Raw genomic sequence first — 25727 nt, forward strand, 5'->3', positions numbered from 1 at the left:
TCAATTCTTTGAAATTTAGTTCAGTTGTGTGATCTATGTGATCAATACGTCATATGCTCCTGAAAATTCTGTTGTTGTGGAGTGGGATGTTCTATTAGTGTCAACTAGATCTAGTTGGTGGATACCATTCAGTTTTTCTGCATCTTTGCTGAGTTTTTTTTATCTACTTGTCCTATCGGTTACTGAGAAAAAAAAGTGTTGACATATCCAAGGAGACTGATGGACTTGTCTGTGCTTTCCCTTTAGTTTTATTAGTTTTCCTTTTCTTTCTGTTAGCATTTTGGGATGCTTTTAGTAGGTGCATTAGTGTATCTTCCTGGTGAGTTTATACTTTCATCATTATGTATGGAGATGGGTGTGAGCGCGCGGCCCGGTCCCTCTACCTCTGCGTGTCTTCGGCGCGGGCGCCCCGGCACTTGCAGAGCGCACCTGCTGTTGCGGGAGAGCAGCGCGGGACGCGCGGCAGCAGGGTGCCCAGGGCCGCACGTGGCCTGGGGCGGTCGGCCCGGTCCGTGCCCGGGGTGGGGGGCGGGGCTCGAGGCCACGGACACCACCCTCGGACGACGGGCGCGCCCAGGGGCCCAGGGACGGTGGTCCCCTCCTGTGGGGCCGGGCCTGCCCTACCTCCCTACCGTGGCCAGGAGGGGAAAAGCCCTGCCTCCGGGAGCGCAGCCCGGGCCCGGGGACGGGGGGGCGGGGGGGGGGTCTAAGGCCAGCGCTGGCCGGCGGGTGGGGGCGAGTGGAGGCGATCGGAGCGCAGGGCTTAGGGGCACCCTCCGTAAGGCCTGCCTGCGGGGTGGGGGACCCGCCGGCCTGCCCGCGGGTTGGCCCTGCCTCTGGGCGGGGATGCCAGGCTGAAGGCGGGTGTGCCCACCGCCACCCCCAGCCCCCGGACGCGTGTGGGGGTGGGGGACGAGGCCCGGCAGCCGCAGGTGGTCACGGTGGGGCGGGGAAGGGGCTGGGCGAGGGGGGGCACCCGCGGTGAGCGGGCGGGAGGGGCAGGCGGCCGTGGACTGTCTTGTCCCCCCCACCCCACCCCACCCCACCCCACCCCACCCCGCATGCCCCAGGAGCTCTTTTCTCCCACTTTCTCTCTAAATAAAAGCCTCCCTGGCTTTCTTTCCTACCTCGATCAGTGTTTGCGAAGTTCAGTCTTTGACTCTGGGAACAAGAACCCCGGTATCATTTTAGTCTGTTAAAATTCCCCGTTCTGCCCCCTCATTGTTTCTGTGTCCCATCAAGTATTTTACCAGACGTTTCCTGTTTTATATTCCCGTGAATTACTTCCCTTTCCCTTTGAAGTTGCAGACCCTCACCCCTCCTCCGTGGTTCAGGAGGACACACAGACCTCATTCTCCCTGCGTAACTCCAGGGAGGGGAGATCCCAGGGCAAAACACCTTTGAAAGCGAAATCAGGCAAAGGGAGAAATAGTGTTCAAAAGCCGTTTATTGCCCACAAGCAGTCGCCCTGCGTCTCCCTCTCTCTCTCTCTCTCCTGCTGCAGTAGAAGACAGCCAATACTCCCACCAAGCTCTCTGGTCCAGGGAAGCCCTCGCTCGCCCACGTAATCACCCACTGATGGAGACGGACTACTTCTCTCCACCCCTTGGAAACCCCTGTGGATGCGGACATGCACTAAAGCCAGGCCAAGAGAGTTTTGCAAATATTGCAATTTTACCCACACCCTGTCTGTGGAACAGATGTCTATGGCTTCCCTGTATGTACTTAACTAAATTTTGTTACTTTTTCTCCTGTTAATCTGTTTCACGTCAATCTGTTTCTTACTCCAGCTAAGGGAACCTCAGGGAGAGAAGAAATTCTTGCTGCCACCACCGGTCAAGTAGCTACGTTGACCAAGGGCTGACCCAGGACCTCCATCTTTTTGTTGAAAGGAGCAGGATCGTGTGGAGAAAATGGAAATTATAGCCAGGCTTCTTGCCTGGGTGTCACACACTGTAGACCTGAGGGGCCTGTCAGCACATCTATGGGATGTTTACAGAGAGGCTGGTCAGTCTTGGGAGTGTTCGGCAGAAAAATAGATATGAGCGGGATGAGAGAGAATTAAGGCCAGTAAAGTTCACTAAAAAAGGGACTCAAAAGGCATTCTGTCCCAGGGGACTGAGGAGGAGCAGAAAAGAAAAACAAAACGCTAGTGAATTGGCGCAGGAATGTCTGCTTGGGCCCCTGCAAGCTGCTACTTCATGTGTCTGCACCCCAGCCTCTCTCCTACCATTTCCCCTTGAAAAGCCCTGACCGCTTGCGTGTCAGGAGGAAGGTGGTTCCCTAAGGCAGGAGCCTGCCACTCCCTCATTTGCTAGCAAGTCAATAAACTCTCCTTTCCTTTCCTCAAAACCTTGTCATTGTGTTTTGTGATTTGACCTCAGGGACGAGGACCGGGTCTTGGTATCAGGAGCAGCACCCCCCCCACCCCGACCAAGTGCCCGCAGTGCCGCTCCTTCAGTGTCAGAGGCCACAGGGCCGAGCTGTCAGGGACGCAGAGCTCCCGGCTTCCTCCTTGCTAGCCACGGGGGACTGTGCCGGCCAGGAGTTCGTGCTGTGTGGCAGGGCAAGTACAAGTCTCTAGAACTCCCTCCGAAGTATATATTGAAAGCAGTACTGCCTTCCAGGAGAGGTTACAGACTGGAGTTCCCACCAAGGCCTTGGAAGACGTGGGGGTGGTGATTTCCACAAACCCTTATTGAAGTCACTCACTCGGCCTACTCAGAAAACGGACGAATCTTGGAGATGACAGTGCATGATGGACACCGTGATCGGAGTGTCTCAGATTGCAGTTACTGCTGCACATGGGGCTTCATCACTTGGTCCCCAAGCACCCAGTGTGTAAGTATTGCTCAGGAAAATGCTCTTTGTTCTCTTCCTGTGAGTAAAGACCAGCAGGGCAGTTAGCTTTCAGCCGGCAAGGAGAGAAAACTATCTCAGAGGCATATCAAATCTCCAGACTTAGGTTGTCCCTTAGTGACAAGGAACCTTCCTGTCCTTTTCCTTCCAGAAGCCGTCACACTGGCCCATCCCACTGATGGCACTACGCCCACTGGACCCAGTGATCAGGAAGTACAACTTGTCTAAGCACACTGATAGAGCAGTCACGTGTCAGAAGGTGGGAAATAAATCCAACAAAAATTCAGGGGCCTTTCGTCTTCGACAAGTTTCTAGAAGTCTATCGTGTGGGTATGCCTAGCTCTCCTAAGGTGATGAATGAGGTGCTGTACCTGGACCCTCCTCCACCCCCCGCACACAAACGGCACAGCAGCCTGGTAGACCACCTCGGATTTCAGAGGCAGCACAGACCTCATTTCCAGTGTGCTACTCTGACCCATTTACTGATTGGTCTGAAAAGCACCTAGTCTGAGAGCAGCCTGGACCTTTGGAAGGTGGATGCCAGTAGATGGCAACACCTGGATCCCCTCTCATTGCTGCCCCTTCCAGGTGCACACCTGAAAACGGCCTACCGGGGGACTGACCTGCCCAAGATCACAAGGCCCGGACCCCGGCCTGACTTGCGTGCTGTTCCACGCTCCGTGCCAAGCCTGGTTGGCACTCCTCCATCTCTGAGTCTGTGCATCAGACACACGTGACACCAGTCCCCAGGAGCTGGAGGGGTCATCCATGTATCCCTGGGGATGTCCCTAGGGAGGAACGTCTGGCATGACACTGCCTGTGCAGGTTGGGGCGTTGGGCTGCTCCTGGGAGGTACCGCGGCCGCAGCGGGACACGGAACTGGTAAGAAAAAGAGGCCTGAGCTCAGCTCTTGTCTCCTCAGAGCTGGGACCCTGGTGACACTGCCAAAGAGCGAGGGGAGGGCTCTGCTGGAGACTGTGTAGTCGTGCAGGGCAAAGGCCAGGAGGGTGGGCGGTCAGCAGCCCAGAGGGGCATGTGGGCGTGTCTGAATGCACGGAGGGGCCCAGGAAATGGACCCTTGAAGAAGTGATGTCACTGAAGACACGCCCAGTAGAACCTGAATTGTGACCCGGACGGAACCCAGACCCTGGCCGCAGACCCCGGTCCTGCTCACTTGACCGGAGGCGCTCGACAGAGCAACATGCGGTCTTGTTGTGCGGAGCCTTCTGAAGGCGTGGGAGTCCGGGAAGCCGAGACGGAGAGTCCTGCTGCTCGCTGTGGGCGTGGGCTCATTGACCTCCTCCACCGCCTCTGTCCGTGTCTCCCGAGGAGCCCCGAGGTAACACAGGGCAGCCCAGAGCGGGCCACTCCAGGGCCAGGCCACAGTGTGACCCATCCCAGGCTGATCTTCCCACGGCCCTTCCTGTGTGTGTGCGGTGGGCGTGGGGCATGGGTGGGACTGGAGGCTGGGGAGGAGGGGGGCCGTTCCTGGGTGGCAGCACGTTGGGAGGTGGTGGCCCCCTAGCGGGGCAGTCAGTGCCACAGCTCTGGTCGCAGCATTCAGGACGTGGAGGTGAGTGTTGGGACCAGGCACTTCCACCCGCATGTTAGTCCTGAGCCCGGGGGTGTCCTCTCCTTCCCCCAGGGACTGGATGTCTAGGCAGATGGCCCTGTGCGCCTGACCTCGGGGGCGGGCTTTGCGGCCCACACTGCCCCCTGCGGGGAGGTCCACGCAGCCCCGGGTGCCTCCTCCGCAGCTACCAGGCGCCGGCTTTGCAGAGCTCCACCCTGGGGAGCGACGAGGAGCTGGTGGATGGACTCACCTACCCCATCTCCCTGGGCCTGGGGCAGGCTGGCTACACCCAGGACCCCGTTCCAAACCTGGCAACCTGCCAGGGCCCTCCCAGGGCTGCCCCACGAGCGTGGCCGACCGGCCCACTCCAGAGGGCCTGGAACCTCGTCCCCGGGGGCACCCCGTGCCTCTCCTTGCTCACATCCCGGGGGGCTGGGGGCTCTCGGGTGAGCTGCGAACCTCCCTCGTCCTGGTGGTACCTGGGTTTCCCACTGACTATACCCCTGCTGCCCCCCTCAGCCTGAACATGAGCCAACTGTCCACGGGACTGAGGTCCCCAGGCGCAGGGCTCCCCGGAAACGCGTGAGGAGGAAGGGGAGAAAGCGCTCGGCACGAGTGCAACCAGCTCCACACACCAGCCGGAGCGCACCTGAGCTCAAACTCCCTCCCGAGGAAGCCGAGCAGCTGACCAAGGGACGGCGGCTCCCCTGGTGAGTACCCACCCCCCTCCTCGGCACAGTCGTGCCTCTGCCCACGGCCTGCTGTGTGTCTTGAGCGTCCCCACATGTGTCTGAGCCGTGGTGTGTTCCTCTGACAGGTAGGGTGGCTGGTGATCAGCCTGTTAGGGTGTCCATGGGGAACACGGGAAGAGCCTTAGAGGGGCTCCCCAGGCACTGGGTGCTGCAGAAAGGACTGCCGCCCAAGCTGGGCCACTTCGGGGCTATTACTTCTCTGCACCTCATGAAAAGCCTTTGGCTTCACCCATCAGTGGCCTCAGTTTGGAAAAGCACAAGGAAAGCAGCCTTGGGAGCAGAGGCTCCCGATTCCCTGTGGCTGGGCCCGGTGCTCGTCCTCACTGAGTTCACATGAGGGGCCGCTGGGGGCAGCAGAGGGGTACCTGGACAGGTTCTGGGGGGACTTCCTTCAGCAACAATAGGTGTGCAGCACCCACTTGGTGCAGGTCCTCTGGGCACACTTAGCATAACTGCGTGAAGGAAGCAGACACAATACTGGGACCCCGTCCCGGGGGGAGTCGGTCGGGCAGTCACTTCAGGCGTCATCCGCAGGTCATGGCCGGGGAGCGTCATGGGCGATGCCCTCACCGCCTCCTCATGTGATGGGGAGCATGACGAGGGCCCACAGGAGGAACTGAAAACGTGAGTTTTCTACTGGGACCAGAGGGGGCACTGCCCGTGTGCACAGAATGGACGGAGGAGGCGTTTGGGGCTTGGGGCAGGGGGCGCCCAGCAGAGCCCAGCAGGTCACCCCTCTTTGGATTCCGAAGGGCGGGCTGACAACTGGGGACTTCCTACTCGGGAGGATGGGAGAGGATGGGGTCCCAGGACAGACACGCAGGGTCAGGAAGGAGGTGGGGACAGGTGCCTGGACAGGCAGGGGAGGGCAGAGCGGCTGGAAAGACCAGGCTTCTCAGTCTGCCACCCCCGGCCTTCCCGCAGCCCCAGGATGGGATGGGATGGGTGCCTTGCCTGGGAGCCCGAGAGTGCGCCCAGCGTCTTCCACTGCAGCCAGCCTGCATGCACCCTGCAGGGCCAAGTCCTCCACTACTTGGGCCAGAAGGAGCACCTGGGGCCCACGGTGGCCAAGATCAAAGGTGAGGGGCTGCAGCCAGGGGACCGTCTAGGGTGGGCTTCCCTTCCAGGCAGTGAGGCGTGGGGAATCAGGCCCGGGGTGACCCTTCCTCTGTGTCCTGCTCCAGCACCACGGCAGATGCAGCTGGGTCCAGAGACATGGAGAAGGCTGTCTTCGAGGCTAGAGCCCATCCCGGAGCTCCCTGAGACCCCTGAGCTGGAGCAACAGCCGGTGTCACCTGCTTCAGACCCTGCGGAGCCGGAGGATGTCCCAGCAGTGGCCTCAGCCCCGGCGCCAGGCCCCAAGCTGGAGCCCCATGAGCCCTCAGGCGTGGGGCCCGGAGACCCTGCCGGAATGGCACCGGGCCTGCCAGAGCCAGAGGCGGGACTGGACCCCACCAGACCCTGTGCCATGAGCCCCTGGGACATCCCAGGAGTGGTCTCATGCCCCGAGCTGGAGCCCCTTGAGCCCTCGGGCCCGGGGCGCGTACCACCTACCGGAATGGCACCAAGCACGGCAGAGCCAGAGGCAGGGCCAGCGCCCACCAGCCCCTGTGCCGCGAGCACCCCCTGTGCCGTGAGGGAGGAGCCGCTCACCATCCTGCAGTTCCCCCCCCCCCTGGTGGCCGAGCAGCTGACCCTTATCTGTGCGGTGAGCGGAGCGGGCTCCCGGGGTCGGGGCTGGGCCTTCCCTGTGTCACGGGCTGCCCCAGACCTGCCCTCCCCTGACGTGGGCTCCTGTGATGTGGGCCCACGTCCCAGCTTCCCCACGGACTCACCCTGTGCCCTGAGAGACCCTCCCCACGCCCAAGACTGCACTGACCACAGGGGGACAGTAGGGCTGGCCCTTAGGGGTCCTTGCCGACCAACGAGGAGGAGTGGAGGGAAGGTGGGCAGGGCCTGCCCGGGCTTGGAGGGGCGGGACAAGGGAGGGGTGCTCAGGGAGGTGCTGCCAGGGCCTTAGGTCCTCGGGCCATCGGCCTGGCAGGCCTCCACAGCCTCCGCACTTCAGAGGCCCCTGCCATGGACCTGACGGCGTGGGAGACACAGACACCAACAAAGTCCCTGGGTGGAGTTGTTTTCGGGGAAACTGCACCTGAGTCGGTACCGGGATCCAAGGGGTGGCAGAATGGGAGGCAGATGCCCCAGGATGGCCGGGTGAGCTGCCTTGTGCTGCAGGGAGGAGGTGAGCGAGGGTGCCTGCGAGCAGAGCCCCTCCGCTCCCCACCACTGTGCGGCGCTGTGCATCCGGTCCTGGGCGCCTCAGTGGACGGGCTCCAAAGCCCGGACGGCCACAAGGCTCACAGCACACCTCCAGCTGCCTGGGCTCCAACTCCAACCGGTGGCTTCCTGGAAAAGGGGCACCAGGAGCACAGCTGGATGACACCCCATGTCACCCCCAGGAGCTGTTCACCAAGGTCAGCCGTTATGAATGCGAGGCCTACATTGCATACAAGCCACAGATGGGAAGAAGGTACCAGCCAGAGAAGGCAAGCATTGAGCACGTGGCCCCCAACATCCATAAGGTCATGAAGCAGTTTGAAGCCACGGTTAGGTTGGTCACCACCTCCTGCCTCGGGACCCCGAGCATGACGGCCCGGCACAGGGCCCGCGTGGTGGAGTTCTGGATCCGGGTGGCCGAGGTGAGTCATGGGACGGCCCCCAGGGTCCATCCTGGCGTCTTGGGACCTGCTCCCCCCCTTTGCCAACTCTCATGATGAATGCCTGCGGTCTGCCCCGCACGGTCCCTGGGCCCTCCTGCCAGGGGCGTGCTGACCTGGACTCGCAGGCCCCAGGGGGGGACAGCCATCCCTGCCCCTTCCTTGGGTTGAGCTACAGTCCTCCACCCAGGAGGGCTGCTCACCAGCTACCAGGTGTGCTGGGCTTAAGGACAGGAGTTCATGGGGGGACAGAGCAGAGAAGCAGGCCACGCTCTCAGCTCTGTCTTCCCTCCCAGGACTGTGAGACCTTCCTGAATTTTGCATCCCTCCACGCGATTCTCTTGGCCTTGCAGTTCCCTCCCGTAGGTCGTCTGAAAAGAACCTGGGGACATGTTTCCTGGTGGGTAGTCCTGTCCCCGGGACCAGGGCACCTGAGGGGACAGGGATACCCCGAGGTCTGGCAGTGTCCCCTCAGATGGCTGGGACTTTCTGGGAGGTGGCAGAGCCTAGGGACAGGGATGGCGGGCTCTTGGAGCCCCCTGTGGGTCAGGCCAGCGATACCCCTGGAGGAATCAGTTTCCCGCAATGTCAGGTGTGGGTTGAAGCCAACTGGAGATCTCGAGCATGCGTTCTGCAGCAGGAGGTCTCTGCCCCAAGGACAGCGACCTGGCCCAAAGCAGATTCGCCCCGGGGAGAACTGGGAATGGAGGCCCCGGGTGGAAACACGCAGCCCCATCCCCAGGCCACGGAGTGCCCAGGGCCCAGGGCTGTGGTGGATAGCCTCCTGCAGGCTAGTTGATATCTGGGGTCTCCAGGAGAACTGGTCTGCCCCCAGACTCCCCACCTGCTGGCCACATGTCCCCTCCTCCTCTCCCCGCCCCTTAGGAAAAGCTCCAGGATGTTTAAAAAACTTAAAAAGATGGACAAGAAGGCTGACCGGCAGTGGTTCCACGAGGTAAATGGAGGCTAGACGTCTCGAAGGGAGGGGTCCTTGGGGCAAGTCCTCTGCCGAGCTGCGGCCCAGCCTTGGGGCAGACTTGAGGTGTGCGGGGTGAGAGGGGGGAGCTGATGGGGGAAGTAGGGTCCCCCAGGCCCCCAACGGCCTCGTCTGTCTCCCTCCCTGGCCCCACTTGACTGGGGGCCTGGCAACCAGTGAGGACCCAGAGGTCAGGCCCCCGGTCAGGGCTGGGGCTGGCGTGGGGTCGGGAGCAGGGGTGGGGCCCGTGGCTGAGCAAGGTCGGCCTCTCCCTGGGTCCCCTCAGACCGTTACCCTGGGGTGCGGGCCTGCCAGGTGAGCAGGGTCCAGGGAGCACAAGACGGGCTTCAGCTTTCTGCCCATCCCACCTTGTCGTGTGAGGGGAGCGGTGGTGATAGCCAGGTGACAGTGGGTGCTCAGGGCACCCTGGGAGGCAGGGACTTCCCCTGACACTCTGCAGGTGAGGAAGCCTCTCGGGGCGGCTGGCCGCGGCCCAAGGACACAAGAGAGGATGAGTGTGTGCCGGAGCTGGGGTCGCTCTAGGCTGAGAGCCTGCTGGAGGTGGGGACAGCATAGGTGCCAGGGGACTCGCGCAAGGCATCCATCAACCAAGGTCTGGTTGTGGGAGGCCGCGTGGGAGGGGAGCACGAGCACCTGAGTGTCCCGGACCTTGCAGGAGGCGAAGTACCTGTTGACGCGATGGCAGGGAGACCAGAGGACACCCGACTACCAGGAGAATCAGGTGAGAGTGGTGTGGCCTGGTGCCACGAGCCCTGAGCTGCCAGCACTGGGGTGACCAGGAGGGCGATAGCAGCTGGGTACGGGGAGAAGTTGGAGGACAGGTGCAGGGACCACAGGTCCTGGGATTGGCCAAAAGCCAGCCCTGGGAGGGACCGGGAGAGGAGCGCAGGGTGAAGGGAGAAGGGGAGGGAGGCAGCACAGGGTGGTCCAAGGGAGCTGGGGGCTGCGGGTGTGGGGTTCAGGAGGAGCTCTGTGGGCGCCCCTGAGGTAGGCGGGGACTCATCACCTCCCCACCCCCGTGGCACAGGGCATGGTCCCCTTCCTGGGATATATTCTCGATGACGTGCCCATGGACCAACTCCCGGAACATAACGATGAAGTAAGTGAGCCCAGCGGGGCACAGGGGGGCAGGATGGTGAGCTTTGGGGAGGAGAGAGCCCCAGTGAGCCCGCACCTCTCAGCATCTGGCCACCACTACTTCTGAGAGTCTCCCCTCCACCCCAGGAGCTGGACCCATAGGAGAAGACCCACTTAAGCCCCGGTCCTGGCCCCAGGGAAGGCGGGGCTGAGGGCGAGAGGGGCAGCATCTGGGCAGGACTGGCCTCCCCCTCAGGCCCTGCCCAGGGGGAGGCATATTGCTCCTTCAGGGCAGGAAGCACATCAGGGGGCTGGCAGTGCCTTCCCGCCTGAGGCCCCGTCTCCCTGTCTGCCATCACAGAGAGCTGCGTGGGAAGCTTGGCCTCAGCTGCCCAGTCCCCTCCCCGCCTCTCGGTAGCCCCGATCCCGGGCCAGGTCCGGGTGCTGTTTCTGGGCAGGCCTGCCCCTTGGAGGGCCCTGGAGGTCCTCCACCTTGAGAAAGGGTGGGGATGTTCCGGCCTCATTCTGGGCTCAGGGGGCTGTTTCCCATGCACTTTGGCTGCCTTGCTGCCTTCCAGGGTGATGGTATAAAATAAGAGTTGAGTGCCCAGCCATGAAAGGTGAGGGACGGAGTCAAGAACCCCTGGGCAGGACCTTGTCCACCCCGTACCCTGGGTCTAACGTGTCTTGAGAGATTTAAGCCACACAGAGCTGAGGACACTGAAGGCTTTGTCAGGTGGGGGGTGGGGGTGGCATCAAGGCCGCCTTCCTGGAGCAGGAGCTGGAGACCCAACAGTGGGAACAGGCAGGGCTGGATGGCACTGGAGGGAAGGCGGGTTCCCGTGTGAGCAAAGATCCGGGACCATCCCAGTGCCCCCGCTCCTCACCCCCCTCCTCGTCTGCATCCTGTCCTTCCTCTGCCCCAGGTCATTTCCATCCTAGACGAGATCTGGATTCAAAGGCGCGTGGCCAGGCAGTACGACCTGGAGCCCGATGAGCGCTTCCAGTCCTTTCTCCAGGCCGTAGAGCCCCTGGATGAGGAGCAGAGGTGAGGTCGGCAGGAGGCAGGCGTGGGCTGCAGCTGCCCGCAGGCTCTGGGAGAAGGGACCCTGACGTGTGGCTCCAGGGGCTCACAGGTGTCCCTCTGTCCTGCAGCTACAGCCTGTCCTGCCAGCTGGAGCCAGAGGGCCAGAGGGCCGGCAGAAAGGGACTGTTGCAGTTCTTCAGGCGCCACAAGATTTAAACTTCCTGGCCAGGGCCAGGTGAGTCTCCGGGCGGGGGCGACCGGCAGGGGGTGGGCTGCTCCACAGCCTCAGGGAAGCTACGGGCCACGTTGGGTGTGGGGGCGTCCTAAAGACGGGTGGGGCTGGGGTCCCAGCTCCACGGCCGACCAGTCCTGTCAGACTGACGGGTGGTTCCCCTCCCCCTCTGGGACCCAGCCTCCTCCTCTGTGAGTAGGTGACGCCCAGGAGCCTTCCCGAGACAGGGACCCCCCGGACGCTGGTGATTGACAGGACCCTCCGTGCAGGGCCAGGGGCCCAGAGGGCAGTGGGGACAGGGTGGAAGCAGGATTACGGGGGGATCCCGGGATAACCTGCCTCTTCTGTTCACCTGTGTGGCCCTGCAGCTGCTGTCATCGGGCCCGCGGCCCTGCTGGTGTCCTGGCTGCATGTGGACGAGAGCTTCCCCTTCGGGCAGGCGGCACCTGGCACTCCCAGACCCGAGTCTGCTTCCTGCTCCTCTTCCTCCCCCTGCTCATCCTCCCCCTCTGCTGGGGCAGGTGCTCTGGCACCTCCTCGGTCGGCAGACCCAGGCAGCTCCCCGGGCTGCCGCTGCATCCTCAAGGACCCGTACGTAGCTGCAGCCAATCCGGCCTCCTTCGTGCTGTGTCGTCCCCTCTGCTCGTGGCCCGCTGGACAGAGGCGAGCTGCCCCACCACGCCGAGGGTGTCACCATTTGTGCACGTGGCCTCACGTGTTGTCAACACCACCCGCTGCCTGGGTGCCATCAGCCACCGAGTTGCAGCCACACGGTTCCAGGAAAAGGTGGGGCCGTCCTCACCAGGCCTGGACATTCCCGGGATGGACACGGACACGGCGCAGTGCTGCGTGGAACCACCGCCCCCTGGGTGCCCAGAGGAGGCATCTGAGGATGCAGGGGTGGCCGGCCGCCGCAGGTTCCCAGGGCATGCTCCCAGGGGTGCCCCCTGTGCAACTTCCACCCCTCATCCCTGAGGAGTAGCCTCCCTAGGGATTAAAGACGGCGGGGTGAGAGGTGAGACAGAGACCTCCTCCCAAAACCACATATAATATGAAAATGTAATTCATACAACTCAGCCTGAAAGAATAACAGGAAAGAAGGCTGCGCAGACTGCACACACCTAGAGAAAAGAGCAGACCTCACGGAACAGGGTAAGGTACCAAAGCTGTGACCCGGCGGGACTCGAGCCCTTCCCCCACCCCAGCGCATCGGCGGGAGGAAGAGACACAGACCAGGGACGGAGTGGACGCCTGGCACTGCTGAACACCCAGCCCTGGAGATCTGTTCGGAGCACAAACCTACATTGCATGGTGCTCTGGTGATTAGTGGGGCTGGAATACCTGGAGAGATGGAGATTCCCGCTGCTTGTGGAGAACAGGCATTCATATCCGGCTGCTCTGGGCGGGCAGTCTCAAAACCTTCCTAAAACCAAGAGGGCTGCTAAAGGGGCGAGGATTGCACAGAGCTTACTGCTCAGGAGAAAGGACAGGTAGACAGAATTGGGCGGGTGCACTCTGCCCAGCAGGTTGGGAACTTAAAACCATCTTCAGGCGCTACATCCCCCTGGCTGGCTACGCAGCTGCACGGACCCCCACGCTGATATGCAGCCTGCTGTGTCTTCCTCCTGGCTAGCCTGCACCTGGCTCGCAAACCGGCTGCCCCTGCCCTGGCATCAGGCCAGCCAGAGGGACGTCCCACACAAAGCACAGAGGCTTACACCTGTGTGTTCCGCCACTGGTTCTGGCAGTGGAGACAGGCATAGCAGCCGGGAAACAGGAAACAGCTCTTTCCTCCCCCAAGGCACCAGCACCACTCCCCTGCGACCCCCGCCACGTACAAGTATGAAACGTCAAAAGAACCTCGTTCAAAGCAAACTCTCAACACCAGACAAAGGATCGAGTGAGACTGAATTAATAAATCTTCCTGAAAGAGATTTCAAAATAAAAATCATAAACATGTTCATGGAGGTACAGAAGAATGTTCAAGAACTCAGCAACGAATTTAGGACACAGACCCAATCGTTGAAGAGCACAATAGAGGGTATTAAAAGCCTGTTAGATACGGTGGAGAAGATGATAAAGAGAAATCAGGGAAGAGGAATACAAAGAAGCTGAGGAACAGAGAGAAAAAAGGATCTCTAGGAATGAAAGAATACTGCGAGAAATGTGTGACCCATCCAAACGGAGCAATATTCGTATTATAGGGGTAGCAGAAGAAGAAGAAGAGAGAAAAATGGGAGGAAAGTGTCTTTCAGGAGGTCATTGCTGAAAACTTCCCCAATCTCGGGAAGGACATAGTCTCTGAGGCCATGGTAGTGCTCAGATCGCCCAACACAAGGGACCCAAGGAGGATAACACCAAGACATATAATAATTAAAATGGCAAACATCAAGGATAACGACAGACTATTAAAAGCAGCCAGAGAGAGAAATTAGATCACATACAAAGGAAGACCCATCAGGCTATCATCAGACTTCTCAGCAGAAACCTCACAGGCCAGAAGGGTGTGGCATGGTATATTTAACGCAATGAAGCAGAAGGGCCTCGAACCAAGAATACTTTATCCGGCAAGATTATCATGTAAACTTGAAGGAGGGATTAAACAATTTTCGGATAAGCAAAAGCTGAGAGAATTTAGCTCCCACAAACCATCCCTACAGTGTATTTTCGAGGGACTGCTGTAGGTGGAAGTGTTCCCAGGGTTAAATAACTGTCACCAGAGGTAATCAAAATGGATAGACAGAGAGTCCAGAATATGATCCCTAACATATAAAGAATGGAGAAGGAAAGAGGGGGAGGGGGAAAAAAGCCTTTAGATTGTGTTTGTGATAGCATACTAAGTGAGTTAAGTTAGGCTCTTAGGAAGGAAGTTACCCTTGAACCTTTGGTAACCACAAACCTAAAGCCTGCAATGGTAATAAGGACATACCTACGGATAACCACCCTAAATGTAAATGGTCTGAATGCACCAATCAAAAGACACAGAGTCACTGAATGGATAAAAAAACAAGACCCAACTATATGCTGCCTACAAGAGACTCACTTCAAACCCAAAGACATACAAAGACTAAAAGTGAAGGGATGGAAAAAGATATTTCAAGCAACTAACAGGGAGAAAAAAGCAGGGGTTGCAGTACTTTTATCAGACAAAACAGACTTCAAAACAAAGTCACAAGAGACAAAGAAGGACATTACATGATGATAAAGGGGTCAATCCAACAAGAGGATATAACCATTATAAATATCTATGCACCCAACACAGTATCACTTACATATGTGAAACAAATACTAACAGGATTCAAAGGGGAACTAGAATGCAATGCATTCATTATAGGACACTTCAACACTCCACTCACTCCAAAGGACAGATCAACCAGACAGAACATAAGGAGACAGAGCCATTGAACAACACATCAGAACAGATGGACCTACTGGACGTCTACAGAAGTCTCCACCCAGAAGCAACAGGATACACATTCTTCTCAAGTGCACATGGAACATTCTCAAGAAGAGATCATATACTAGGCCACAAAAAGAGCCCCAGTAAATTCAAAAAGATTGAAATTGTCCGAACCAGCTTCTCACACAACAAGGGTATGAAACTAGAAATAAATTACGCAAAGAAAATGAAAAAGCCTACAAACACATGGAGACTTAACAACATGCTTCTAAACAACCAACGGATCAATGACCAAATAAAAACAGAGATCAAGCAATATATGGAGACAAACGACAACAATAATTCAACAACACAAAACCTGTGGGACACAGACAAGGCGGTGTAAGAGGGAAGTACATGGCAATACAGGCCTACCTCGGGAAAAAAGAACAATCCAATATGAACAGTCGAAACTCACAATTAACCAAACTAGAAAAAGAACAACAAATGAGGCCCAAAGTCAGTAGAAGGAGGGACATAATAAAGATTAGAGCAGAAATAAATAAAATTGAGAAGAATAAAACAATAGGAAGAATCAATGAAAGCAGGAGCTGGTTCTTGGAGAACAGAAACAAAATAGATAAACCCCTAGCCAGACTTATCAAGAAAAAAAGAGTCGACATGATGCATAAACAGAATCAAAAATGAGAAAGGAAGAATTACTACGGACACCATAGAGATACAGAGAAGTATTAGAGAATACTATGAAAAATTATATGCTAACAAACCGGATAACCTAGGAGAAATGGACAACTTTCTACAAAAATACAACCTTCCAAGGCTGACCCAGAAAGAAACAGAAGATCTGAACAGACCAATTACTAGCAACAAAATTGAATTTGTAATAATAAAAGTACCTAAGAACAAAACCCCTGGAATAGAGGGCTTCACCACTGAATTTTATCAAACATTTAGTGAAGACCTAATGACTATCCTCCTTAAAGTTTTCCAAAATGTAGAAAAGGAAGGAATACTTCCAAACTCATTCTATGAGGCCAGCATCATCCTCATACCAAAGACCAGGCAAGCACACCACAAATATAGAAAATTACAGACCAACATCCCTGATGAACATAGATGCAAAAATATTCAACGAAATATTAGCAAACCGAATTCAAAAATACATCAAAAAGATCATCCATCATGATCAAGTAGGATTTATTGCGGAGAAGCAAGGATTGGTACAATATTAGAAAATCCATCATCATCATCCAGATCAACAGAAAGAAGGACAAAAACCAGATGAGCATCTCCATGGATGCCAAAAAAGCATTCGACAAAATTCAACATCTATTCATGATAAAAACTCTCAACAAAATGGGCACAGAGGGCAAGCGCCTCAACATAATAAAGGCCATAGATGACAGGCCCACAGCCAACATCATAGTGACAGCGAGAAGCTGAAAGCCTTTCCCTCTGAGATCCGAAACAAGACAGGGATGCCCACGCTCCCCACTTTTCATCAACATAGTACTGCAGGTCCTTGCCGCAGCAATCCGAAAGCGCAAAGAAATAAAAGGCATCCAGATCGGTAAGGGAGTCAAACTGTCCCTGTCTGCAGATTACATGATATTGTACATAAAAAACCCTAAAGAATGCACTCCAACACTACGAGAACTAATACCTGAATTCAGCAAAGTTGCAGGATACAAAACTTGGCAGCACGGGCGGAGGGCTGCTCTGGGCCCAGGCACGGGGCTCTGGGGACTGCCCGTCATCGGACCCCACAGAGAAGCCATGTGGCCGAGGCTGCCAGCAGCATCGATGCCCGCAGCTGCGGCTCCAGGGGCCGGGACGTCAGGAGCCTGTCCCATCCTCCGCTGCAGCGGGCAGATCCTCTGGGTGCCAAGTGTACGGACACAGCCCCGGCCCCTCCCTTCAGGGGAGGCCTGCTGGCCAGAGGGGCAGCTGGCCACCGGAGGAGGGGAGGCCCTGGCCCTTGCTGCCCCCCACTGTTTTTTCAGAAAATATGTTTTACCTTAATAATAAAAAAAAAAAGAAATAGCCTCCCTGAGGGCAGTGTGATGTGGATGTTGTCCCTGGGGGTCACCCCTGTGCAGGTGGGATGCACTCAGGGAGAGGACTGCCCCCACACTGCTCTTTCTTCTCAAAGCTCTGCCCCACAGGCAGACATCGTGTGCCCCCCGACCCACCCCGGCCCTCAAACTCTCTGACCCAGGGTGGTCCCGACCTGTGTATGCCAGGTTGCCCTCCATCCTCCGTCCTCGCCCATAAGGTGCTCAGGAAGAGCGGGGTGCTCTAAGCCCCAGGCGGGCACACCTTGGCAGCACTGGGGAGGGCTGCTCAAAAAGAACCTGGGCCTTTCTGCCTGTCACCTATAGATTATGATCAGACATGAAAATCTACTGATTAGAAGCCCCGGGGTGTCTCCTCACGGCTGGGACACCAATGCACATGTACTCCAAGTAGATCCCAGGGCTGCACGCCACCAGTCTAGCACTGTCCCATTTGATGAGACACAGCTGCCCCACACATTTCAGAAATTCCGTTGCAAAAAATGTGGAACTTGGTCTCTCAAAGCACCTCCAAGAGGTGCATGCCTTCCATTGGGGGGCTTTCTCTGAGCCCAATTTCTCCACACTTCACACCTCACAGCACCCCTCAAAGCTCCCAGGACCCCAGTCCTTCCCCATGGTGCCCCTCAGCCGCCCACCCCCAGGCCAGGCTGGTGTGAGGCCCCTGGTGTCCCGCTCCTGGGTCCTGGCTGAGTGGCCTGAAATCTGTGACAAAAGGCTGGGGAGGCTGAGCGGAGGCACTTGGCTCTGATTCTCCCCACACTGCTCCCCCAGGGCTCTGAGGACGTGTTCACCCTCCCAGGAGGGGAGGCCTGGCCTGGAGGGGAGTTCCAGGATCAGCACAAACACCCCCTTTGGGGGCTCCAGGCTGGAGACAGTCTCCAGGCCTTACGCTGCAGGTGGAGCCCCAGACTGGGGACTGGGGAAGCGGACGTGGGCCCACCTGACAGCCTCAGGTGACCACGTGACAGGAGGTAAAATCGGGACACCCAGGCCACCCTCCTTTCCTTTCCCTGGCCCTGCCCACAGCACCCTCAGAGCCATCTGCCTGCACGGTGGTCCCAGGGATGACCTCAGGCTCCCCGGCCACATAGGGAGGTAGGTTTGGGCAGGAGGAGGGCACACGGGCCCCTGGCAGGGCAGGGGCCCAGGTCAGACCTGTCATCCTGCACGGCCCACCAGCCTCAACCTGACACAGGAGAGCTCTGGGCCCAGAAACAAAGCAGCAGCCCTGGGCCTGCTGGGTGGTCACTGGGCCAGCGGTCCGTCCTGCCCCGGGTCTGTGCAGGGGCCCCAAGCGCGCTACGGCCTAGACCGCTGGTGCTGGGACACCAGGCTCACACGGCGGCGTGGCCACCCTGACTGTGGGCTGCAGCGCACCCTCTCCACCCGGCGTGTGCTGGGGAGGTGGCAGGGCCCTCCGGCCGCTGGTGCGCTCCTCTGCACCCAGGCACTGGCTCTGGGGGCTCCCCGTCTTCGGGCTCTTCAGAGAAGCTGATGCTGGTGTTCTTGTTCGCAGGCTCAGAGAATGAACTTTGCAAACACTCAAGGTAGGAGAGCATGTGCGAGGCTTTTATTTAGACATAAAGCAGAGGACAGAGCTCCTGGCTTGCCCCTGCCCGGAGGGGACAAGACAGCCCCGGGGTGATGCACTGTCTAGGGGATTTAGAGGCAGGTGAGGGACAAAGGGCCAGGGATGCACACCTGCTAAACGGTCCCCAAATGCTTACCTTCGAAGAGACACTAAGTTTCTTACCAGTCTTCCAGATTATTTTGCTTACTTGCCAGTATTACTTGCCTACGTTGCACATCATTTGATTAGGGCTAGAGGAAGAAAAGCAGCATCTGGGTAGTTGAAGAAAATAAGCCGGGCCTTTGAGCAGGCGACGGTACATTTTACAATAGCCTCATTTAATGGACACAGTGAAGACATGGGCTATGCTGCGGTCTTTTCTTATGTGGGGGATATTCAAACATTTCAGGACAAGTCACTCCTGGCTTTTTAGTTATAATTAATCTCACACAAGAACGCTTATATTACTTTAGAGAATGAATGTGACTGACTTTGCTTAATTGTTTAATATGGAGTTTCAGTAGGGGTTTTATTCCGGAGGCCCTCACCCTGCTCTGCCTGCACCCTCGGTCCCTGCCTCACCAGCACTGAGGCTCCGTGGCTTCCCTCCCCAGCTGCCATTCCCTCCTAGTTCCCCCTCCAGGCTTCCCTTCCACACTCCCCAAGCTCTCTGTTCCCATGCTCGCACCCCTCTCCCCTCCACCGCCCTCCCAGCCTTCTCCTTCCCCCACCCCTCCCCTGGGCTGGGACGCCTGTTAGGAGGGCTTTGTGCATTTTTCTCGGTTCTTGTCCCCGCCGCGGCAAAGAACTGAAACGCAGAGACACAGTAGTGAAGTCGAGTTAAAGTTTTATTTACGGAGAGAAAGTGCACACTCAGAGAGAGGGGAGTGTGGGCAACCTCAGAGAGAAAGGCGCATTGAAAGGTTTTTTTGAAAGGCGCATGAAGGATTTTTCAGGAATGTGACAAAGGGCTAGGGGTGTGGACCTGTGAAGTGGTCTCAAGATGAGACATGACGTTTCTTATCAGTCCTCCCGGTAATTCTGCAAAATTAGCTTAACACAAGAAATGCACTGCTCGGATTCCCTCCAGAATAGCAGCTTCCTGGTTTGGGAGCATATCAATTAAGACTGCCTTCCCTGCCTCCAAGGTGGGCTGAGTTATTGTATGTTCGCTGAAGAGTATGTTATGTGTGGATAAAATGAAAATTCCTGGGGCCAGGATTCTCACCTGGGCCTAGTCGGCTAGCTCACTACACATGTGGGCAATAGGTTGCTACTGACTCTATAGAAAGAGCTCCACCCAGTGCTCTGGGTGACACGGTGACACGGCCGCGAGGCTGCAGGAGAGCAGAGCAGAGGCTGGAGTGGTGGCAGCGCTGAGGTCAGAGGCCTAGAGGATGTCTGCAGGACGGCTGTGCAGGCAGAGAGGCCCAGAGGCAGAGACCGGCTTGCTGCATGCAGACTCGCTCTGATTGGATGGGATGTTAGGGATTGACCTGCCACGGTGGAAATAAAGTTGGGTAAAGCCCTTTCACCCCAAGAACGTTTTACTGTCATTTCTTTGGTCACATTGAATCCATAGCGAAATTGCCCAGGGTTGAAACCCATTGGCAGGACATTAAAAATCTCACTTCTTCACTTCCTGGGTTTTGAAATGCAATCTTAGCTTTAAGACAGAATCTTTCCTGTCTTACTGTGCTGTTATGGCTGGGCTAGCTTGCTAAGTGAACTGTCCAGTCCGCAAATTACTTGATATGGGGATGGAGGAGGAAAAACAGCATATAGGTAAAGGTAAAAAAATAAGCTGGGCCTTTAAGCAGGCTAAGTGAGTCTCACCATGACATGATTTACTAAACACAATAAAGACAAGGGTATGCCGAGAGACGTTCCTTTGTCTGGGGAACACTCAAGCATTCCAGGCCAGTTACTCCTGGCTTCTGGAACTTTAACTGATCTCACTGGAGAATGCCTATATTCTTAGTTTGCTATTTTTACCCTAGAGAAGGGACAAGCAGAAGGTGCCAAAGAGCCCCGTGCACCTTATTAAGAAGTGCAGACTCTATTTCATACGCAATATGATTCTGAGCAGCGAAATATGATCACTTTCTTATAGGTAGGTCATCTAGCAGTAGTGAGGGGAAAGAATTTAAGTGGGAGGCACTGAAGGATTGGGGGTCAAGTAGGAGGCCACTGCGCAGCTTAGGGGAGAGACGGTGAGGGCTTGGAAACCCACTGTGGTGGTGACAACCGAGAGGAGACACAGACGTGAGAAAGAGCAAAGTCACTGGAACCGGGCCTGACTCGCTATGCGCGGGATGGAAGGCGAAGCCGTCTCCCGGGTTTCTTCCTGGGATGGCGGGGGACAGGTTCCGATACTGGTAAGAAAGTTGTGGGCAGAGGAAGATAATGGACTAAGTTTGGAAGACTTTAGGTTTGGGATACTTGTGAGTAACCTAGGAAGAATTAATATTGTCAAAATGGTAATCCTACCTAAGGCAATCTACAGATTCAAATGCAAACCCTATCAAAATACCAACAGCACTCTTCAACGAACCGGAACCAAGCATTCTAACCTTCATAGGGAACCACAAAAGACCCCGAATAGCCAAAGCAATCCTGAGAAGGAACAATAAAGCCGGGGGGATGTCACTTCCAAACTTCAAATCTTAGTAGATCTGCATAAGAAGTCAAGATCTACTACAAAGACACAGTAATCAAGACAATTTGGTACTGGCACAAGAACAGACCCACAGACCAGTGGAACACAATAGAGATTCCAGACATTAACCCAAACATATACGGTCAATTAATAGACGATAAAGGAGCCGTGGATTCATCATGGGGAAATGACAGCCTCTTCAACAGCTGGCGTTGGCAAAACTGGACAGCTACATGCAAGAGAATGAAACTGGACCATTGTCTAACCCCACACACAAGAGGAAAGTCAAAATGGGTCAAAGACCTGAATGTAAGTCATGAAACCATAAAACTCTTAGAAAAAACATAGGAAAAAAATCTCCTGGACACAAACAGGAGCAACTTCTTCATGAACATATCTCCCCAGGCAAGGGAAACAAAAGCAAAAATGAACAAGTGGGACTATATCAAGCTGAAAAGCTTCTGTACAGCAAAGGACACCATCAACAGAACAAAAAGACATCCTACAGTATGGGAGAATATGTTCATAAATGACATGTCCGATAAAGGGTTGACATCCAAAATATATAAAGACCTCACGAACCTCAACAGACAAAAAGCAAATAATCCATTTAGAAAACGGGCACAGGATTAGAACAGACACTTCTCCAAAGAAGAAATTCAGATGGCCTACAGGCACATGAAAAGCTGCTCCGCATCGCTAATCATCAGATGAATGCAAATTAAAAACTGACAAACAACAAATGTTGGCGAGGATGTGGAGAAAGGGGAACCGTCTTACTTAGACTGCTGGTGGGAATGTAAATTAGTTCAACCATTGTGGAAAGCAGCATGGAGGTTCCTCAAAAATCTCTAAATAGAAATACCATTGACCCCGGAATTCCACTCCTAGGAATTTACCCTAAGAATGCAGCAGCCCACTTTGAAAAAGACATATGCACCCCTGTTTATCGCAGCACAATTTACAATAGCCAAGAAATGGAAGCAACCTAAGTGTCCCTCAGTAGATGAATGGATAAAAAGAAAGATGTGGTACATATACACAATGGAATATTATACAGCCAGAAGAAGAAGAAAATCAGGCTACCATTTGCAACAACATAGATGGAGTTAGAGGGTATTATGCTCAGTGAAATAAGCCAGGCAGAGAAAGACAAGTATCAAATGATTTCACTCATCTGTGGAGTATAACAACAAAGAAAAAAAACCTGAAGGAACAAAACAGCAGCAGACTCGCAGAACCCAAGAATGGACTAACAGTTACCAAAGGGAAAGGGACTGGGGAGGATGGGTGGGAAGGGAGGGATCAGTGGAAAAAAAGGGGCATTACTATTAGCAGACATAATACAGGGGGGCCACGTGGAGGGCTGTACAACACAGAGAAGACAAGTAGTGATTCTATAGCACCTTACTATGCTGAAGGACACTGATTGTAATCGGGTATGTGGGGGGGACTTGATGATGGGGGGAGTCTAGTAAACATAATGTTGCTCATGTAACCGTAGCTTGATACCAAAAAATAATCATAATAACAACTTAATAAAAAATTGAAAAAAAAGATTATCATTTAAATTTGAAGGAGGGATTAAACAATCTCCAGATAAGCAAAAGCTGAGAGAATTTAGCTCCCACCAGCCGTCTCTACAGTGTATTTTCGAGGGACTGCTATAGGTGGAAGTGTTCCTAACATTAAATAGCTGTCACCAGAAGTAACAAAAGGGGATAGACAAAGAGTACAGAATATGACACCTAATATATAAAGAATGAGGAGGGAAAATTTTAAAAACAGCCTCCTTTAGATTGTTTGTAATAGCATACTTAACTGAGTTAAGTTAGATTCTTAGATAGTAAGGAAGGTGAGGCACCCTTGAACCTTTGGTCACCACGAACCTAAAGCCTGCAGTGGCAATAAAGACATACCTATTGATAATCACCCTAAGTGTAAATGGTCTGAACGCACCAATCAAAAGACACAGAGTCACTGAATGGATAAAACAACAAGACCCATCTATACGCTGCCTACAAGAGACGACTCACTGCAAACCCAAGGACATACAAAGACTAAAAGTCAAGGGATGTTAAAAGATATTTCATGCAACTAATAGGGAGGAAGAAGCAGGTGTTGCAGTACTTGTATTAGACAAAATAGACTTTAAAACAAAGAAAGTCACAAGAGACAAAGACAGACACCACATAATGATAAAGGGGTCAATCCAACAAGAGGATATAAGCATTATAAATATCTATGCACCCAACACAGGAGCACCTACATATGTGAAACAAATGTGAACAGAATTAAAAGGGGAAACAGAATCAATGCATTCATTTTAGGAGACTTCAACACTCCACTCACTCCAAAGAACAGATCAACCAGACAGAAAATAAGTAAGGAGACAGAGGCACTGAACAACACATTGGAACAGATGGACCTGACAGACATCTACAGAACTCTCCACTCAAAAGCAGCAGGATACACATTCTTCTCAAGTGCACATGGAACATTTTCAAGAACAGATCATATACTAGGCCACAAAAAGAGCCTCAGTAAATTCAAAAGGACTGAAATTGTACGAACCAGCTTCTCAGACCACAAGGGTATGAAACTAGAAGTAAATTACACACAGATGACGAAAACGCCTACAATCACATGGAGGCTTAACAACATGCTCCTAAATAACCACTGGCTCAATGACCAAATAAAAACAGAGATCAAGCAATATATGGCGAGAAATGACAACAATAATTCAACAACGCAAAATCTGTGGGATGCAGCAAAGACACCGCCGAGAGGGAAGTACATTGCAACACAGGCCTACCTCAGGAAAGAAGGACAATCCCATATGAACACTCTAAACTCACAATTACCCAAACTAGACAAAGAAGAAAAATTGAGGCCCAAAGTCAGTAGAGGGAGGGACATAATAAAGAGCAGAGCAGAAATAAATAAAATAGAGAGGAATAAAACAATACAGAGAATCAATGAAAGCAGGAGCTGGTTCTTCGAGAAAATAAACAAAATAGTAAACCCCTAGCCAGACTTACCAAGAAAAAAAGAGAGTCAACGCACATGAACAGAATCAGCAAATGAGAAAGGAAAAATCAGTACTGACACCACAGAAATATGAAGAATTATGAGAGAATACTATGAAAAATTATATGGAAAGGAACTGGATAACCTAGAAGAAACGGTCAACTCTCGAGAAAAACGCAACCTCCCACGGCTGAGCCAGGAAGAAACAAAACCTGGACAGACCAGTGACCGGCAGGGACACTGCCCCGGGAATCCCCAACGGCAAGGACGACAGGCACCTCGGGAAAACACTCTTAATTCCGAAGGCGCGGCCCCCGGCGGCCTGTCCCCCGCCGCCCCGCCGCGGGTCCCGCCGGGCCCCTCAGCTCGCCCGGCCCTCGCCCTCGAGGCCGCCGCCGAGAACCTCCACACGCGGCAGGACGCCCTCCGGCCTCCCCGCCTGCGCGGCCCCCGGATTCCCCGTCCCGGGCGGCGGCGGCGCGGCCCCCGGCCGGGCCCAGCGAGGACCCACCACCCGCGCCGCCCGCCGAGCCCTCGCACGGCCGCCCCCTCACCGGCTCGCCCGCGCCCGCAGGCGGAGGCAGAGGTCCCCGCGCCCCGTCAGGCCCCGCCGCGCCCCGCGGCCACGTACCTTCCGGCCCGCAGAGCCGTCGCTGTCGCCTTCACCCCTGAAGCGGGGCCCGCTCGGGACGCTCCGCCGCAGGTCCGCCGGGAGGAAGGCGCAGCCGAGCACAGCGCGGGTCCACCCTCACGTGGTCTCCGCGGGGCCCGCTGCGCGGACGGGACGGCGGCCCGGAGCATGGACGGAGCCGCGGGAGCTGCCTCTGCCTACGGCGCTCGCGAGGCTCCCGACTCTTGAATGTGGCGGCGGCGGCGCCTGCAGCTACTAAGCCGCCGCCGGACTCACTGGTTCTGCGCGCTCGCCCAATGGCTGCCTGCTCCGCGGCGCCGCCTTGCTTATTGGCCACGAGTGCCGTCAGTCGGAGGCGGGCCTGCCCGCGACCTGCGCGCTCATTGGCCGCGAGGGCCGTCAGGCGCGGGCTGTCATTTTCTTCGATATACTTTCTGATTTTTCATGAGATGACCCACGCGTTATTTTTTTTTAATTAATCAATTAACTTATTTAGGTGTCCTTAGTGCACAATCACATGAGCAACAATGTGGTTACTAGATTCCCTCCATTATCGAGTCCCCCCCACACACCCCATTACAGTCACTGACGATCCTCGTAGTGAGACGCTGTAGACTCACTACTTGTCGTCTCCGTGTTGTACCGCCCTCCCCGCGCCCCTCCTGCATTATGTGTGCTGATCCTGATGCCCCTCGCTCCCCTTGTCCCTCCCTCCCTTCCCACCCACCCTCCAGAGTCCCTTTCCCTTTGGTAACTGTCAGTCCAGAACTGTCAGTTCTGTGAGTCTGCGGCTGTTTTGTTCCTTCAGTTTTTGCTTTGTTCTTATGCTCCACACGAGTGAAATAATTTGCTGCTTGTCTTTCTCCGCCTGGCTTATTTCACTGAGCGTAATACCCTCTAGTTCCGTCCATGTTGTAGCAAATGGTAGGATTCGTTTTCTTCCTATGGCTGAATAATATTCCATGGTGTATATGCACCACATCTTCTTTATCCATTCATCTACTGAGGGACACTTAGGTTGCTTCCGTTTCTTGGCTATTGTAAATAACTCACCTCTTATTAAGTTATTTAATTTTCAAGGGATTGGGGATTTTCTACATATCTTTCTATTACTGATTTGTAATT

General features: G+C 55.1%; 1 protein-coding gene and 1 long non-coding RNA gene across 2 annotated transcripts; both read right to left on the minus strand.

Annotated features, from left to right (window-relative positions):
• Positions 1-1429: 1429 nt before the first annotated feature.
• LOC130679976 (uncharacterized) lies at positions 1430-5087 on the minus strand. The gene is made up of 3 exons (XR_008992958.1): positions 4034-5087; positions 3483-3738; positions 1430-2878 (listed from the first exon to the last, which is right to left on the minus strand). It is a non-coding gene; the product is annotated as an uncharacterized LOC130679976 (long non-coding RNA).
• Positions 5088-5503: 416 nt separating this feature from the next.
• LOC130679975 (uncharacterized) lies at positions 5504-24705 on the minus strand. Its single transcript, XM_057489630.1, has 3 exons — positions 24603-24705; positions 12576-12657; positions 5504-7590 (listed from the first exon to the last, which is right to left on the minus strand). The coding sequence occupies exons 2-3, from the start codon at positions 12619-12621 to the stop codon at positions 7016-7018; spliced, it is 621 nt and encodes a 206-aa protein (XP_057345613.1). The 5' UTR covers positions 12622-12657; positions 24603-24705; the 3' UTR covers positions 5504-7015.
• Between the last annotated feature and the right edge of the window lie 1022 nt (positions 24706-25727).

This window comes from Manis pentadactyla, chromosome 12 (genome assembly GCF_030020395.1).
Source record: "Manis pentadactyla isolate mManPen7 chromosome 12, mManPen7.hap1, whole genome shotgun sequence".
In the NCBI taxonomy this organism is placed as follows: Eukaryota; Metazoa; Chordata; class Mammalia; order Pholidota; family Manidae; genus Manis; species Manis pentadactyla.

Bases quoted from the DNA above. Each gene is read 5' to 3' on its own strand.
- LOC130679975 (XM_057489630.1), bottom strand. From the start codon at position 12,621: ATGAATGCCTGTTCTCCACAAGCAGCGGGAATCTCCATCTCTCCAG. The intron at 7,591-12,575 runs GTATTCCAGCCC...CCCCTTTTCCAG, and splicing joins GGGAATCTCCATCTCTCCAG to GAAGCCACCGGTTGGAGTTG.